Below are 16,540 nucleotides of genomic sequence, written 5' to 3'. Positions count from 1 at the left end.
ATGCCTTCCCTGTGGAAACGGGTGACGTTTTCTGCGGCCTCGGTGCTGTGCTTCGGCTCGGCGGCCCTCCTGGTGGTGGCCCTGTCCACGGAGCGCTGGGTCACCGGGCGGATCCTGTGTCAAACGGGGGTGGACATCGTGAACGCATCGCATCCCGAGCTGGACCAGTTCGTGGGGGACATCTACTACGGTTTGTTCCAGGGAGGGAAGACCAAGAAGTGCGGTCTGGGAAGCAGGCGATCCAAAATCTACAGTAAGACCTGAGAGCTGAAGGAGTTGCATGAGGTTCATTATTTACACGAGACTTCAGGACAGAACCACAGAAACTACTGACATCTGCTGAGAAAGATGAAATTGACTAGCTAAAAGAACCAGACACTAGCTGAAAGCTAAAACAATTCTTTTTTTCCCTATTCAATTCATTTATAAAGGCTTTTAAAATCCCTTAATGGAACAAAGTGCAGTATAGTACTGGTACAATACAAACAAGCATCAGTAGCTAAAATGAGTAAAAGACTTAATAATAGAAGATAATAGAAATAAAAAGTTTACTAAAAGTTAAATATAGCAAAAGTCTGTGTAAAAGCTAAAATTAGCTACATGGGCAGCATAAAGTTGCTCAAAGCTAAAAGTGACAAAAGGCTCTAGCTAAAAGCACAATGAAGTAAAATGACATCTAAAAGTTAGAAATAGCTATCCATCCATCATCTTTACCCACTTCTTCCTTTTCGGGTCACTGGTGCACATGTCCAGCCATAACTGTGTGTTAGGTGGGGGACACCCTGGACATGTCTCCAGTCCATCACAGGGACACATAGAGACAAACAAGACAAACGACCATTCACTCTCTCACTCACACCTAGGGACAATTTAGAGTTACCGATTACCAGGGACGATTCTAAGATCTGACCTTTAGGGGTGTTTAGCCCCGAGTGCTGACGATGGCTCTCGGCCTGAACAATGTGGTGGCCACTGGCGTCAAAAGCATTCATAATCCGGGGGGGGGGGGGGGGGGGGGGCGGGGGGGGAGGTATGGGGGCCCTCCCCCAGAAAAATTTGAATAAAGTAGATGCCATATCCTGCATTACGGTGTATTTTAATCTACGTTTACCTACATAAGTAAACACTTGATTCAATAACTATTTTACTATTTTAGAGAGCTCAGCACAGTAGCGTTAAGCTAGTGGCGTGCAATACAGACGTGCTAGCTAAGATGCTACAGATGTAGCGCACTAAATCAGTCAAGTGTTAACTGATCATAACAAATAAAGAATACACTTGTGCAACAATAAGTTGCAACATAGCTATATCTACATATAAAGCACACAAAACAAAGCCCAACTAGCTTAAGCATTAACCTGTAATTTAACCATTAAGTATGCAATGTAATTATGACAGAAATTGGAGGATTTAAGATACTAGTTACCTTCGTGCAGGTGAACATGTGGTACTTCCTGTTTATCACTGTTGTTTTCAGCTGCTCTTGAGGTCAGCCACAGGGCTTTATCATCTTTTACATTTTTCCAGACTCAGTTTAGGTTTTGGAAATGGAATAAACTGTATTCACCCTCTAAAGCAGGATATTCAACTAAACTGCTCAGGGAGACAGTTACTGAAAGCCAGCAGCTCAGGGGCCGGACATCCAGCAATTAGTCATTATGTAAATAAACCAAGTATTAAAATGATCTGTTACCTTTTTTATTTGTTTATTTTGTTTTATTGAATCATAAATGCAATGACCGGAACCCAAACCCAGAACCACATACACAATATATAAATATATATAAATATATACAGTGCCTTGCGAAAGTATTCGGCCCCCTTGAACTTTTCAACCTTTTGCCACATTTCAGGCTTCAAACATAAAGATATAAAATTTTAATTTTTTGTGAAGAGTCAACAACAAGTGGGACACAATCGTGAAGTGGAAAGAAATTTATCGGATGTGTCAAACTTTTTTAACAAATAAAAAACTGAAAAGTGGGGCGTGCAATATTATTCGGCCCCTTTACTTTCAGTGCAGCAAACTCACTCCAGAAGTTCAGTGAGGATCTATGAATGATCCATTGTTGTCCCAAATGACTGATGATGATAAATAGAATCCACCTGTGTGTAATCAAGTCTCCGTATAAATGCACCTGCTCTGTGATAGTCTCAGGGTTCTGTTCAAAGCGCAGAGAGCATCATGAAGACCAAGGAACACACCAGGCAGGTCCGAGATACTGTTGTGGAGAAGTTTAAAGCCGGATTTGGATACAAAAAGATTTCCCAAGCTTTAAACATCCCAAGGAGCACTGTGCAAGCAATCATATTGAAATGGAAGGAGTATCAGACCACTGCAAATCTACCAAGACCCGGCCGTCCATCTAAACTTTCATCTCGAACAAGGAGAAGACTGATCAGAGATGCAGCCAAGAGGCCCATGATCACTCTGGATGGACTGCAGAGATCTACAGCTGAGGTGGGAGGGTCTGTCCATAGGACAACAATCAGTCGTACACTGCACAAATCTGGCCTTTATGGAAGAGTGGCAAGAAGATAGCCATTTCTCAAAGATATCCATAAAAAGTGTTGTTTAAAGTTTGCCACAAGCCATCTGGGAGGCACACCAAACACATGGAAGAAAGTGCTCTGGTCAGATGAAACCAAAATCGAACTGTTTGGCCACAATGCAAAACGTTTTGTTGCGTACTGTAACGCCAGATTCTATGAATATAGGCGTAGCCCTTTAAGGCTGTCGCTGATGGGTTTTATCCCGATATGCGAAGCATTGCACTGAAAAATTTAGTCCACGCCCACCTGCTGTGTGGGCCTGTTTTATGAAATTTCTTTAACAAAGGTTCGTGAACGGTCGGCCCCCAATAATTCACACGAGAGGAAATGAAACACAGAGACTGTTTCTGCTAGAAATAATAGTGTCATTTATTAATCTGCCACAGAAAAACAGCCAAGCAAAACATGTACACTCGTACACTCTTAACACACAAATTGATATGAGAGTCCCTCACCGTGACACGTGGTCGGGAAGCCTTCGACCCGAGTGACAGGAATCACACCAACGCTGGGCACCTCGCGCGTGGTCCGCAGCAGGCTTCTGACTCTCTGTGTTCGTTACATTTCTTATATACCCCTCCCTGACCGGATCGCGTGAGAGCAGTGAAAAACAAGTTTGATGGTTGTCAGGAGGACAGACAGAAAGTCGGTATCTCATAAAAACATGTTGTACAAAATCAAGGCAATAACCTGACATTGCCAGTAACGGAGCGCCGTGACCGCAGGGCGGGCCAAAACTCTACTGCCAAAAGCACTCCTAAGCTTATTAAAGCATTCCTAAAGAGAATACACTGTCCCCCCTCCGTCCCTCTGCAAACCATCAAAAGAGTGTCTAAATATTATAAGTAACACACACACAAAATATATGTTTGAATAGGCATAAAGGCGACTTAACACCTTGTAAAATATATTTTTATATCATTCCACCCTTTGCCTTTATGGCATGTAAAACATAATACAACTCTTTAATTTTGAAAATCACTCCCCTGAAATTGAATTTGTTCTGGGAATAACCTCATAACTTCATCCTGAATAAACTCACTCACAAAGTTAAGAAAATCCAGACGAGTTTCAAACCCCTGGAACGTTTAATTTATTACATTCCCACTGACACGATAGTTGTAAATCAAAACATCTGGTAGGTATTCAGGTTCGAGTGTGATTATAGTTTTTCCTCTACCAAACCATGTACCAAGCTGTATTATAAATTTCCTGATTAATTATTTTTTTAACCCTCCTAATATAAAAACAAGTTCCCAAAATACACAAAGTTAATACAGAGATACATAGATCAAACTAGTTATTCTTCTTTTCACTAAACAAGCAAAAGAGATACTGCATATATTTTGCGCCGTGGATGATATTCCTGCGAATATATCCCACCAATGGTGAGCCGACGCCTACACTATTAGTTTAGCCACATGTAAAAACCTTTCTTTGAGCCATGCAGGTGGACCCTGTTTGATCAGACACGTTTAGACTTATGAGATTCAATCATTCGTTTCAACTCTGTAGACCCATTCAATGCGCATTTGAAACGGTCTAGGGAGACTCGCCAGGGTACGTGCAAAGTTTGCCATGGTACCTCTGTTAGTCGAGTGGTGGAACTATAATTAGTTAATTGATAAGTCTGGTTGTTCCAAGTCCACAGATGTACACCATACACACAACCAGAGAAAGGCGCCTCAGGTAATTGAGGATGACTTTTTATTGTTGCTCTAGCCTAGTTCATGAGTCCAATCACACAATACCTTGTCTCTGGTTAAACATGGGTTAACATGACCTAATTTCAGCATACATATCACTCCTTTATCAGCTGTCTCGCATAATTGCATGTCATATGTGTGATTTGTCTGTGGCTCAAACCACTCACCCTGTATTTTTAAAAACCAGTGTCCTTGTACAGTTATTAAAGGCAAAATGTGATATTTGCATAACTGTGGTTGCCTTATTAACATGGTATTGAACCCAATGTCCCTCACACATGTTATCATTACATTTTGTCAATTCAGGTTTCAAAATTACCCAGTAGGAACTGGAAATGTTCCATACTTTCCTCCACTCAATCATGATTCGATGTGGTCACCACCCTCTGGCAGCTGTGCATGGAAAAATTGCAAGGTACACAGGAAAACAAGTTCAAAGCTTCAGTTATGTTGGAGAGCACTTCTTCTGTGCTCCCCCACATCTTCAGCTGCCAGTTTATTTCCTTTAGCAGTATTTTGGCTGTTTCTTCTTGAGTCATGACAACTGATGGCATCCAGACTCCAACTTGGGTAACTGCCAACGAAGCACGTCTCTTCCTCCTTTAATTGGCAGTAAGACAAACTTTGTTCTTTTTTTTTTTTGGTTTACATGTACCGTTCTTATACATGTTACACAGTGGGGTTTCCACACAATTCTAATCTGACATCCCTTAGGTACCACTGGGATGGTTGCCCTGTTGTAGCATGCCCAACACTTGACATAGGACAGTCAGCCGTGCCCCACCAGGCAGCCTTTCGTGTTTCAAACATGTGAAGTTACTTTGCACTCTGATCTTGCTTGCATTTTTTCAACCAAACATGAGCACCTGATCCTCCTCCAAGACACGTCCTGGTGTTGCTGATGAGGCGTTGACCATCAGCGACAAGGCACGTGATGCCCAAACAGCCTGCACTCCCATCTGACGGGCACCTGCCACCAGCTTCTCATGTTGTCCTCTGGGCGGTCCCATCCAGTCCGCAAAGATCAATGAAACATCAAGCTGTAGAGGCAAAAAGTACTGCTTACAGATAGAGGAAGAATCATTAGTTTTCTCTTATATAACACTTGTTTAAAGATACATTCACCCATTTTTCTTCTCCTGCCTTTGGGATATTGCAGACCCAGACCAATTTTATAACTTGAATTTGACCTGAAATCACTGTCACTGGCTCTAGAGTCCTCAGATCTAGTCCAGCAGATCCAGGAGTTGCTCTGACAGGCAGCTCTGCTCTGTCATCAATTTTCCACATACTAATTGGTTCTCTTTTTTTTTCTGGAGTATCATTCAATTTAAAGGAGTGGTGCCTGGTACAATGGGTCTGTTATTCAATTGAAACACAGCCTGCAACAAATTTACTTTCCAGTTTGTCAAATCATGTTTTTTATTTAATTTTCTCAGCATTTCTTTTAACAGTTCATTCATTCTCTCAATCAGCCCAGCAGCTTTGTGGATGATAAGGAATATGATAAATCCATTCAACATGTTTTTCAGCTGATCAGTCTTTCACCTGTTTTCCAGTATAATGGGTCCCATTATCTGTTTGTATCTGAAGGGGAACCCCATAAAATTATTTCATCATACTAAGACATTTTAAAGTAGATGTCTGATTTGCATATTTACAAGGATGAGTCACCAACACACCTGAATATGTATCTACAGCTGTACATACATATCTACACCCCTGTGACATGGCAAAGGGCCAATGAAATCCGTCTGCCAGATCTGATATGGTCCCTTTCCTCTATTTGTCCCTGCATTTACTGTTGTGACCCTCTTTTCCTAATGCTGACATGCCTCACATTGCTGTATTGCAATTTAATGTCATTCGTCTTGTTCATAACTTTTTCCACAGAACCCCTCTTGAAAAGAGCTGAACTTTTGCTTTAAATGTGAAACAACTGCAAAACAAGATGGTGAATTTTTTTCATCTCAGATATTTTTAGATACTTCGAGTTGTTTTAGATGCCGTCAAAACTACAGCTGCAGATGAACCATTTATGAACAACATACGATGCACTTCCTTCAAAGCAACCAGCTTAACACATCCCCTTTAAGTGCTCTGATGACATTTTCTTAGACATTTCAAATCCACCCTTTTCCCCTTCAACCATCTTGGCTTTAGGCATTTTAATTCATCCTTTGTGGCCCTCAGTGTCAATGTTTGGGCCTTTAATGGCAACATCAGATGTCTTAATTTCTCCTTTGACCTTTGGCATTTTAACATCAATATCACCTTCAAGTTTGGGGCCTTTTAATTTAACGTCAAAATCTGGGCTCTCTAATTCTGGACCTTTGACGTTCAATGTTGACAATATCTGCTTTCAGAAGGTTGATGTCAACTTCTGGACCCTACTTTTGGCCCTTTTAATCCAAATAATGGTTTCCAGCCCTCAGCTCTTCTGCTGACACACCATCCATCTCAGCTGGAGGCACTCCTGTCTGTATTAATGCCCTCCAGAAAGCAGAACGAGTAGATTCCTGCATGTTTTTCCGGCCGTCCCTTCTCGGCCCACGACCCATGAGTTGACTAAATGTTTTTTTTTCCAATCTCCGAGCGCACCCAGCTCCAACACTCGGCTTTGAACATCAGTCCTTGAAAAAACATGTAGATGATAATCTACAACCCAACGCACAGCGAGCGCATTCCTTACACACAGCTGAACCAATCTCTGCTCGCACTCCCCTAGGGTCACCCAATGCCCCTGTAAATCAGACCAATCCGATGCTCCCGGAAACATCTGTCGGGCTGTCTCGGCACAAACTTCAAACGACGGTCTCGAGTCTTGCAAAGTTCTGACTCGATGCGCTGAATTCACTACCTGACCTCCACCTTTATCCAACAGCCTAGATACTCGAGCATCTGTGGGTTGTGATATTTTAGACAAGTAAACAACAAAAGCTCATACCTGTTTAGATAACCCACTGCGCCTCTTTTTCTTGAATTTTCCTCGCTTCAACCGGGACACCTGCTCCACCGCCCCCTCAGCCACCCTGCTCATTCTCCCAAACTGAGCACCGAGCGACTGAATGTGCCGTTCATTCAACAAGCAGGCGGTCCTCACATTCTTGTTTGCTCCGTTGAGCCTGTAGTTACATTTTCTGACTTTCCTCATGCAGTTTTTTCCCCAGGCTACCGCACACATTCTCATATGACGCTGAAGCCCTGTCACTGGTGCCATCTTTCTGACCTCTATTGCCTGCAAAGCGGTCAAAACATCACCCGGACTATCTGCTTTCAGAAAATTGTTCTAACAACTAGGATGGGGCTTCTTCCCACCTCTCAAACACAACACTAACAACTGGGATGGGACTTCTTCCCACCTCTCAAACACAACACTAACAACTGGGATGGGACTTCTTCCCACCCCGGTACAACTTTTTCTCTGTTCCCCTCACGTCTCCTCAGGCGGCATAAAGGCGACTTAACACCTTGTAAAATATATTTTTATATCAGGGCCCCACCCGGTCCGTATAAATTACGTTAAGAGTGGGTAATCGGCTCCCAAATAGCTTTTTCTTCAGCCATTTAGGAGCCAGTGAGGCCCGACGCTTAAAGGGCTACGCCTATACTCATAGAATCTGGAGTTACAGTACGTAACCAACGTTCTATTTCGTATAGGCTTCGCCCTTTAAGGCTGTCGCTTAGTGGGTTAAGGGCGAAGCAGATGTGGTCCTCGCCTCACTGGGTCCATTCGAACACCGTATGAAGCAGAAGCTTGCCCAAAAAACGTCTTGTCACTTAGCTCCCCATGTGCGTAATTACGCTTTGCGTAATTATGTGTGCCATGCACAGACGCATGTTGTGTAACTATGCATTCTGAATGCATGAACGCCCCGGAAAACTTTCAACGGGGAGGGAAAAAAGCTGAAAAGAGCCATGAACCAACTGGTTTACGGCTGAACAGTATGAACAGATTAATAATAACAGGATAGCTGATTATTAATCAAATGAACTGATTGGTAACAATAGTCATGAACTGATTGGTAACAATAGAACCAAAATAACAACCACAACTTGTGACTGATAACAACATCCCACACTGTAATGCATGCAGACAGATGTGAGTTAAACGGAGTTCCATGAAACAACAATATTCATTCTGTAAACACTAAGGACAGAATGTGTCATGGAACGAGCCGTCACATCACCTAGATAAAAGCGAATGAATGAGCAGGGTGTTGACCATGCGGCCGCAGTGCAAATGTCCTGCATTGTCATACCATTATGCAAAGCAGTCGAAGCTGCGATACCTCTGGTCGAGTGTGCTCTGAGGTTGACAGGAGTCTCTAAATCTGATGCTCTGTAGGCTTCAGAAATGGCCTCACACAGTCAGTGTGACAGGTGCTGGGTGGATAACGGGCGACCTGCAGATGCATCTCTATAATGCACAAACAAATATTGAGTTTGACGCATTGCAGCTGTGCGTGCTATGTAACACGTTAACGCCTGCATGGGACAGAGAAGATGGAAAGACGCTTCTTCTTCTGATCTGTGGGGGGGGGGGGGAAACCCCTCCAACAAATTGCTCTTGATTTAAAAGAGCTCATGATGTTTTAGGCATAAAAGCTGGGTTTGGTCTTAAATCAGCTGAGCTGCCATCAGCCTGAATTCTGAGACATGACGGAGCGACAGAGAGGGCAGATAAATCACTCACTCTTAGGGGATGTTAAAGCCAGCAGCAGGGCTGTTTTAAGAGACAAGAATTTAAGTGGAACCTGATCCAGAGGCTCAAATGGAGCTTTGATCAGGGCTCGCAGGACCAGCGTTAAATCCCACTGTGGAACAAGTGGGCGTGAAACAGGCCTGCGTCTCTGTACACCTTTTAGAAAACGCTTCATCAGCGGATGATTAAAAGCTGTTCTGTCTCCGAACCCTTCGTGGCAGGAAGAGATGGCTGCAGCGTACGTTTTAATCGTGCTGAACGCCAAGTTCTGGTCCATCAGCTGTTGTAGAAAGGACAGCATGCAACCTAGTGGACATGAGGTGGCCTCTACACCCTTCTCTGTAAAGCAGCACTGAAAAGCTGTCCGCTTTTATGTGTACATTGCTGTGGTGGATGCAGCACGTGAAACCTGAATTGTGCGCACTACATCCTGTGGGAGACCCATCCTCTCTAAGCGGATCCGCTCAGCAGCCAGACACACAGGTGCTGGCCATTTCTGGGTAACTCCTGATCGCTCCTCTCGCCTGGAGGAGAGCGTCCTCCCTCCACGGCAGTTTCCACGGGCGCCCCGACAGCAGGCGTTGTAGAACTGGGAACCATGGTGCGTTCACGCGCTCGGGGGCCACCAGGAGAGCTGTCAATCCCTCCTCCTGAACTCGGTTCAGGAACCGTAAAATCAGAGGAGGTGGAGGAAATGTGTACAGAAGCGTTTTGGGCCATGGGCTGTGGGCAAGCGCATCCACCCCCAGCGGTGGTTCGTCTCGCGGGCTCAGAGAAAACCATAGTTGACACTGAGCGTTTTCTTGTGTCGCAAATAAGTTCACAGCTGCTTTGCCAAATTTCTGTCATGTCTGAGCCATCAGGTTTGGATGGAGAGTCCAGTCCCCGTGACGTGGACCGCCCCTGGACATCACATCTGCCCCTTAGTTCAGAACACTGGGTATGTAAACTGCTCTTATGGAGAGCAGATTTTGGTGTGCCCAACACAGTAGTTTTCGTGCAATGTGTAACATCTGGGCTGATCGCACACCCCCCTGCCGGTTTATGTACGCAGCAGTCACCTTGTTGTCTGTGTGAATCAAAACGTGTTGATTCTGCAGCACAGGCGCAAAGTGTTGAATCATGTTCAGCACCGTGCGACACTCCAAAACATTTATGTGGGCTGATGTGTGATGGGGCCACAGCGCCCCTACAGCTTGAGATAGGCATGTCCCCCCCCCCCCCCCCCAGCCTGACAGCGACACGTCTGTGAAGACTGACACGTGAGACGTGGGTCTGCTGACGGGGACTCCCTCTGACAGAACCAGGGTCTTTCCCCAGTGTCTGAGGTCTGCCCTCACGGAGGGAGGAACAATGATCATCCGTCTCTTTTGTTTTACTGGGTCCAGACGCGCAAACCACCTCTGGAGGCGTCTCATGTGTAATAAACCCAGCGGAACCACTGTGTGAGCTGACGACATCGTCCCTAACAGCTTCATGACGGAAACAGCTGTTATCACTCTGCCCGGTCTTACGTGGCAGAGCTGGTCTTTTAGAGTGTCAATTCTTGTTTGTGATAAACGAGCCTTCATGGTGGTTGAGTTTAGCTTCACTCCCAGATAAACAATTGTCTGGGCCGGGAAAATCGAACTTTTCTTCCAATTTATGGTGAAGCCCAGATTTAACAGGTGTGATGTCAGCGCCTGGGCCTGTCTCGTTGCCTCTTGTCTGGAGCGTGACAGGAGCAGCAGGTCGTCCAGGTAAAACAAAACTCTCATCCCTGCTCTGTGTAACGGTTGTAGGGCCGTCTCCACACACTTAGAGAACGTACGAGGCGCAAGGGAATAACCGAACGGCAGCCTGTTGTACTGATACTTCATCCCTTGAAAGGAGAAACGCAGGAATTTTCTGTGTTTTGGGATGATCGGTATGTGAAATAAGCATCTTTTAGGTCGACGGAAACAAACCAATTGTTTCTCTGGATGTTGTCCAACAGCTGTCTGGTTGTCAACATGTGCAACGGTCTGTCCATGATTGCCTTGTTGAAAACTGACAGATCCAAAATGGGTCTCGTCCCTCCGGTCCGTTTGGGAAACAGGAAGTAACGTGAGTAAAAACCCTGTGTTTTCCTCTCCGTTGGGAACTCTGGAAATTACTTATTTTACCAGAAGTTCTTGGACTTCTGCATTTAGGGATGAGACCTGGTCTGGTGATGACAAGACCATCTCTAAAATTCCTCCGAACAGAGGGGGTCGGGTTGCAAATTGCAACGTGTAACCCTAGCTTAATAACCTGGTCATCCATCTGTCTGGCGAGCATGTTTTTAGCCACTCCTCGTAACATTCGTGGAGTGGACGTGCATTTAAGTGATGCGTCATGTTTTGTACGGATGTCATCCAGTCCACCGCCTCGACCGTCGTCATGTGTCGCGGGAATGTGTTCCGTGAGACCCAAGGTGAGGCTTCTCGAAAAGGCTCTGAACGCGCCTGTGTGCTGCGTTCGGACTGCGGGTCCACCTTGTGTTGAGGAGAAGCGTGTGACAGCTGATGACGCCGCTGGCCCCCACATTTGACGCCACTGCGGTGAAAAACGCGTGTCGTTCCTGCCGCGAGCGGGGTCCTGCGCTGGGCTCGCTTTGCGGTCCCGCATTTAAGCTGACGGGTGCTGAGAAGCGGTGAACGCGGCTTCATCTACGCCGTGCCGTTTGAGTGAAGGCTGCGAGCCCCGCGGGAGCTCGCGTCTCCTTTGGTGGGTTCACTGGGTTCGCTCAGCTGTCTCACGTTAATGCTGACGTTAGCGGCCAAGCGCTGAGGAGTGGTGAGTGAAGACTGCCCCCGCCGCGGCGGCATGCGTTTGCTTCGGTGCGGCACGTGTCACTCTCGCTGAGAGCAAGGTCCTCCACCGACCCGACCTGCAGTCCCACATTTATGCCGCTGTGAGCCGGGGAGCTGTGTGTGCACCATCATCAACGCAACGCCGTTTGGGTGAAGGCTGTTTGCGTCACGTGAGTGCGCATTTGACACCGCTTGAATGAAGATCGTGCAGCTCGGGTTGACTACGAGTTGTTTCGCTTACCACTGTTGTGTTCTGTGAGCGTCTCGTCATGTCTGGAGCAGTGGTGAGTTTGAAAACCCTTTATTGAAGGACACCGGCTCGTTTTTGTGGAGGGTGTGTGCGCAGCCGCTGTGAGTTCGTACAAGCTTACAGACTGGCTAAACACAGACACTTGATCATTGAATGAAGTTTTATTCAACATTTGTGTCATCTTTACACACACCCTCCTCAGACCGTCATTTTGAATCTTTTCCCGCATGAGCTCTGGGATTTGTTGGCCCAGGGCGCCGTCTGCTGGGGATCTCTGGGAAAACGTTGGACACTCTGTTGCCGGGATGAAAAGGGCCCGTCTCTGACAGCGGGGCTGCGGTGAAGCTCAGCGAGACGGCCGTGGAACGTCTTGCCACCAGCTCATTTCGTGTGGAGGATGTGAGAGGGAGTCGCTGTCAAGTCATCCGAGCTGACAGACTGGCTAAAAATAGACACTTTCATCATTAAATGATTTTTTACTCCAAACTCGTGTCACCTTCACACACATCCTCGCCAAAACCGTCATTTGCTCTGCCATTTGTTGTCCTAGAACGCCATCTGTTGGCGGTCTTAGGGAAACGCTGAAAACTCCGTCCTCCAGCTGCGTTGCAGGCCGGCAGACAGCAAAGAGGCGCACCAGTTGGGGATAACGTCAGCTGCCCTGCAGATGGAGCGTACGGCTCTTCCAGCCTCTGAACGTGTACGCCAACAGCGTAACGTGTTGTTCGCTGTGGACGTCTGGAACGCATGCTGGTGAGCTCAGTTGGAGAGCGGTGTCACCGTCTGGGTTACACTAACCGGAGGCACGAGGCGCTGGTCCACCTGGACATCTTGCTCCGAGAAAAGCTTCCGTCAGGCTTGGCTCCAGGGGGCACTGAGGGAATTTCCGCTTGGTGAAACCCCTGCTCTGGTGATGGGCGCAGACTGTGGAGACCGGCCCCTCAATCTACCAGGAAAGCCGACTGTGGCCTCGTCCCCGTAGGACGTCCTGTTGGGAAACCAGGGCAGATGGGATCAGGACGGCGAGCCGGAATGGAGCCTAGAAAAAACCTTCCCGCTGGATCATCTGAACTAGCGGGAAAGGCGCGGGACGTAAAAAAAGGGTCCCTTCATGTCAGCAGCCTCCTGGGTTACACCGGGCAACCCCAGTGGGTGCTGTCGGCCGGGAGCGGTGTGATCGCAGATGCAAAACGAGGTGGGATGAGGTGAGCATTCGCTCAGCCCCCCTCCACCGACACTACGCTCTCCAGGAGGGAATGAGCAGCGGGGCTGCAGCTGAACGCCGCCTGTCCCGGAGGAACCATCCGATTCGCTTCAAGGGTCGGCAATGAGGAAAATTACAAGATGGCGTTGTCCAGCGTGTAGTGACCTGTCACTGAGAAATACTCTTCGGCGTTTACCTTGAAACAAGACTGCTCCTCAGCTTCTCCTCGGGGAGGAGAGCTCACCAGGACAATCGGAGGCCGACGTGACGGGCCAAACATTCTTAACAAAGGTTGGTCATCTACACAAATTTCCTTCTTCGTTCTTCTGACAGTGCTATTAGCTCACTGAAGAAAAATGGGGAGCCGATTACCCGCTCTTAACGTAATTTATACAGACCGGGTGGGGCCCACACAGCAGGTGGGCATGGACTAAATTTTTCAGTGCAATGCTTCGCATATCGGTATAAAACCCATCAGCGACTGCCTTAAAGGGCGAAGCCTATATGAAATGTTGAACTGTGAACTGTGTCCCACTTGTTGTTGATTCTTCACAAAAATTAAAATTTTATATCTTTATGTTTGAAGCCTGAAATGTGGCAAAAGGTTGAAAAGTTCAAGGGGGCCGAATACTTTTGCAAGGCACTGTATATATAATTAAAGAAATAATAATACTTCAGGGGTGCTGAGCATCCCCAAAATGAGGCTAAAATCACCACTGCCAATCAGCCTAACATGAATGTTTTTAGTTTGTGGGAGGAAACTGGAGTACCTGGAGAAAACCCACGTATGTATGGAGAGAACTTGCAAACTCCACCCAGAAATGCCCCAAGCCAGGATTTGAACCAGGGCGACCTTTTCTCTGAAAGGCAGTAGCTCTACTAACTGTGCCACTGTGTTGCCCAAAAATAGGTAAATGTAGCTAAAAGTATCAAAAGGCCAATAAAAAGTATTATACTGTAGCAGCTAAAAGTAGTGAAAATGTACCTAAAATTAATGTTAATGTTGACAGATGGGTTTAGCTAGAAGATAACAAAAGACTAGCTACAAGTAACTAAATATAAATTAAAGCTAAGAGTAGCAAAATACCAGCTAAAAAATAAAAAAACAACATCAAAGGCTGACAAAGTATCAAAACAATGGTTAAAACTTTTGGAAGGCTAGCTAGAAGCTAAAATTAACAAAAGACAGAAAATAGCAATGTGCAGCACGGTGGCACAACTGGTAGAGCTTCTGCCTCTCAGCGAGCAGGTCCCTAGTTCAATTCCCGGTCTGGGTGACCTTCTGGGTGGAGTTTGCATGTTCTCTCCGTGCATGCGTGGGTTTTCTCCGGGTACTCCAGTTTCCTCCCACAGACCAAAAACATGCATGTTAGTCTGATTGGTGTAGTGAACTAAGCCTCCGGTCAAAACCTGCCTCTGAAGACCTTCATGGGACAGGAACTGTTATTTCATTGATTTGAATCCAGAAATACAAATTAGCTCATCCAGAGACTTTCTAATTGTATCCTGAACTAATCAATTGAAAGAACACTCTCTTTTTCATATTATCATTACTATTTTACAATGTCTTGATAATCAAAAGTGTGTTTAGTTCATACCATTTTAAATGTTGAAATGAACCACTCATTTTAAATCAACTGTGAAACAGTATTAATGATTTTTAATCCTCATTCAAAGTAGAAATCAAGTTAAATGTCTGTTACAAAGTAATTATGCATTTTTGATCTTCTGTCTGAAATGAGAGAGTGATGTCGGTCAAAAGTTGGAGACAGTCCGAAGCAAGTTATTGGAACGTACTGTCATGTTTTTAAACCTCTCAGACGGAAACAAGAGAACTGACACCTGTAGTTTTTCTCTCTTCGTCAAAACATTTCTCTGTCTGTTCCTAAACATCTCCGCTGTTTTTCTGACTTGTAATGACCCTCTGACGTCACTAAAACCACACCCCTGTTGGTTCTTTCAACCAATCAGGACTTCCCAAAAGTGACAGGAAGCAGAACTCTTTAAAAGTCGACACTTCCTAGTTCCAGAGAGAACAGAAGTTCCAAAAGTTCAGTGCCTGGAGAAAGTTCCAGTGCCTGGAGAAAGTTCCAGTGCCTGGAGAAAGTTCTGAAGTGCTGGAGTTAGTTGGGAGTCCACGTATTCGTGTCACGGTTGTAACTTTCATTTTAATGGACAGCTCCTGGTAAATAAATAAATGAAAACCTCAACAACAACAAAAAACCTGGTCTTGTTTTTTTTTTTTTTTTTTTTTTAATCGCCGAGAAAATCTACAACTTTGGTCATGTTCATTTTAGCCTGACAAATATGAGCCAGTCACCAACACATTATGCGTATTTATAATTTTTTCTTGCTAATGTAGAAGGATGGAAGCTGGTGAGAGCAGGACACGAACAATTAAACTTCCTGAAAACAAATATAGGCTTTCTGGTAAATCTCGTTCATATGAAAAATATGACACTATTGAAGAACAGATATTTCTAGCTGCTATTTTTTTGCATTTAATGTCTGTTTTCTCTCTCTCTCTCTTATTTCTCTTAAGGAGAAAAAAATGCTTAAACCTCAAAGTACGTGGAACACAAGATTTCAGCCTGAAACACACTCAGTAATGTTTTGGTGATTATTTAATCATCTTGACATTTAGGTTCAATATTCACACACAACTCCTTGAGAATTTGGAAACATTTGCTCTTTTTTGTGGCCAAAGTTACCTGAAAGTATTAGTTACCTGAAATAAACTGTCCCCCCCCACCCTCCTCTCACAACATGGGAATAAATTATTATCGCTAAAAGTCCTTAACTCTGCTCATTCCTCTCATCATGGACAAGTAGTCCTGTGAATTTGGAAACATTTGCTCTTTATTTGCCAAAGTTAGAAGGGGGGAACAGAATATTTTAGCCTCCTGAAATAATCTGTTCCCCCCCACAAAATAGGAATAAATTATTTTTTCTAAAAATCCTTAACTCTGCTCATTCCTCTCATCATGGACAACTAGTCCTGTGAATTTGGAAACATTTGCTCTTTATTTGCCAAAGTTAGAAGGGGGGAACAGAATATTTTAGCCACCTGAAATAATCTGTTCCCCCCCACAAAATGGGAATAAATTATTTTTTCTAAAAATCCTTAACTCTGCTCATTCCTCTCATCATGGACAACTAGTCATGTGAATTTGGAAACATTTGCTCTTTATTTGCCAAAGTTAGAAGGGGGGGAACAGAATATTTTAGCCACCTGAAATAATCTGTTCCCCCCCACAAAATGGGAATAAATTATTTTTTCTAAAAATCCTTAACTCTGCTCATTCCTCT

General features: G+C 45.1%; 1 protein-coding gene across 1 annotated transcript in view; it reads left to right on the top strand.

Annotated features, from left to right (window-relative positions):
• Nucleotides 1–16,540, top strand: part of clrn2 (clarin 2) — an 18,321-nt gene continuing 1,781 nt past the window's right edge. Inside the window, exon 1 of the mRNA XM_037689944.1 lies at nucleotides 1–253. Coding sequence (XP_037545872.1) covers nucleotides 1–253 — 253 coding nt within the window. The remainder of the gene's footprint in view (nucleotides 254–16,540) is intronic.

This window comes from Nematolebias whitei, chromosome 16 (genome assembly GCF_014905685.2).
Source record: "Nematolebias whitei isolate Nwh7 chromosome 16, NemWhi1, whole genome shotgun sequence".
NCBI classification, from domain to species: Eukaryota; Metazoa; Chordata; class Actinopteri; order Cyprinodontiformes; family Rivulidae; genus Nematolebias; species Nematolebias whitei.
The sequence above is the reverse complement of the archived record's forward strand: the minus strand, read 5'-3'. Positions and strand labels throughout refer to the sequence as shown.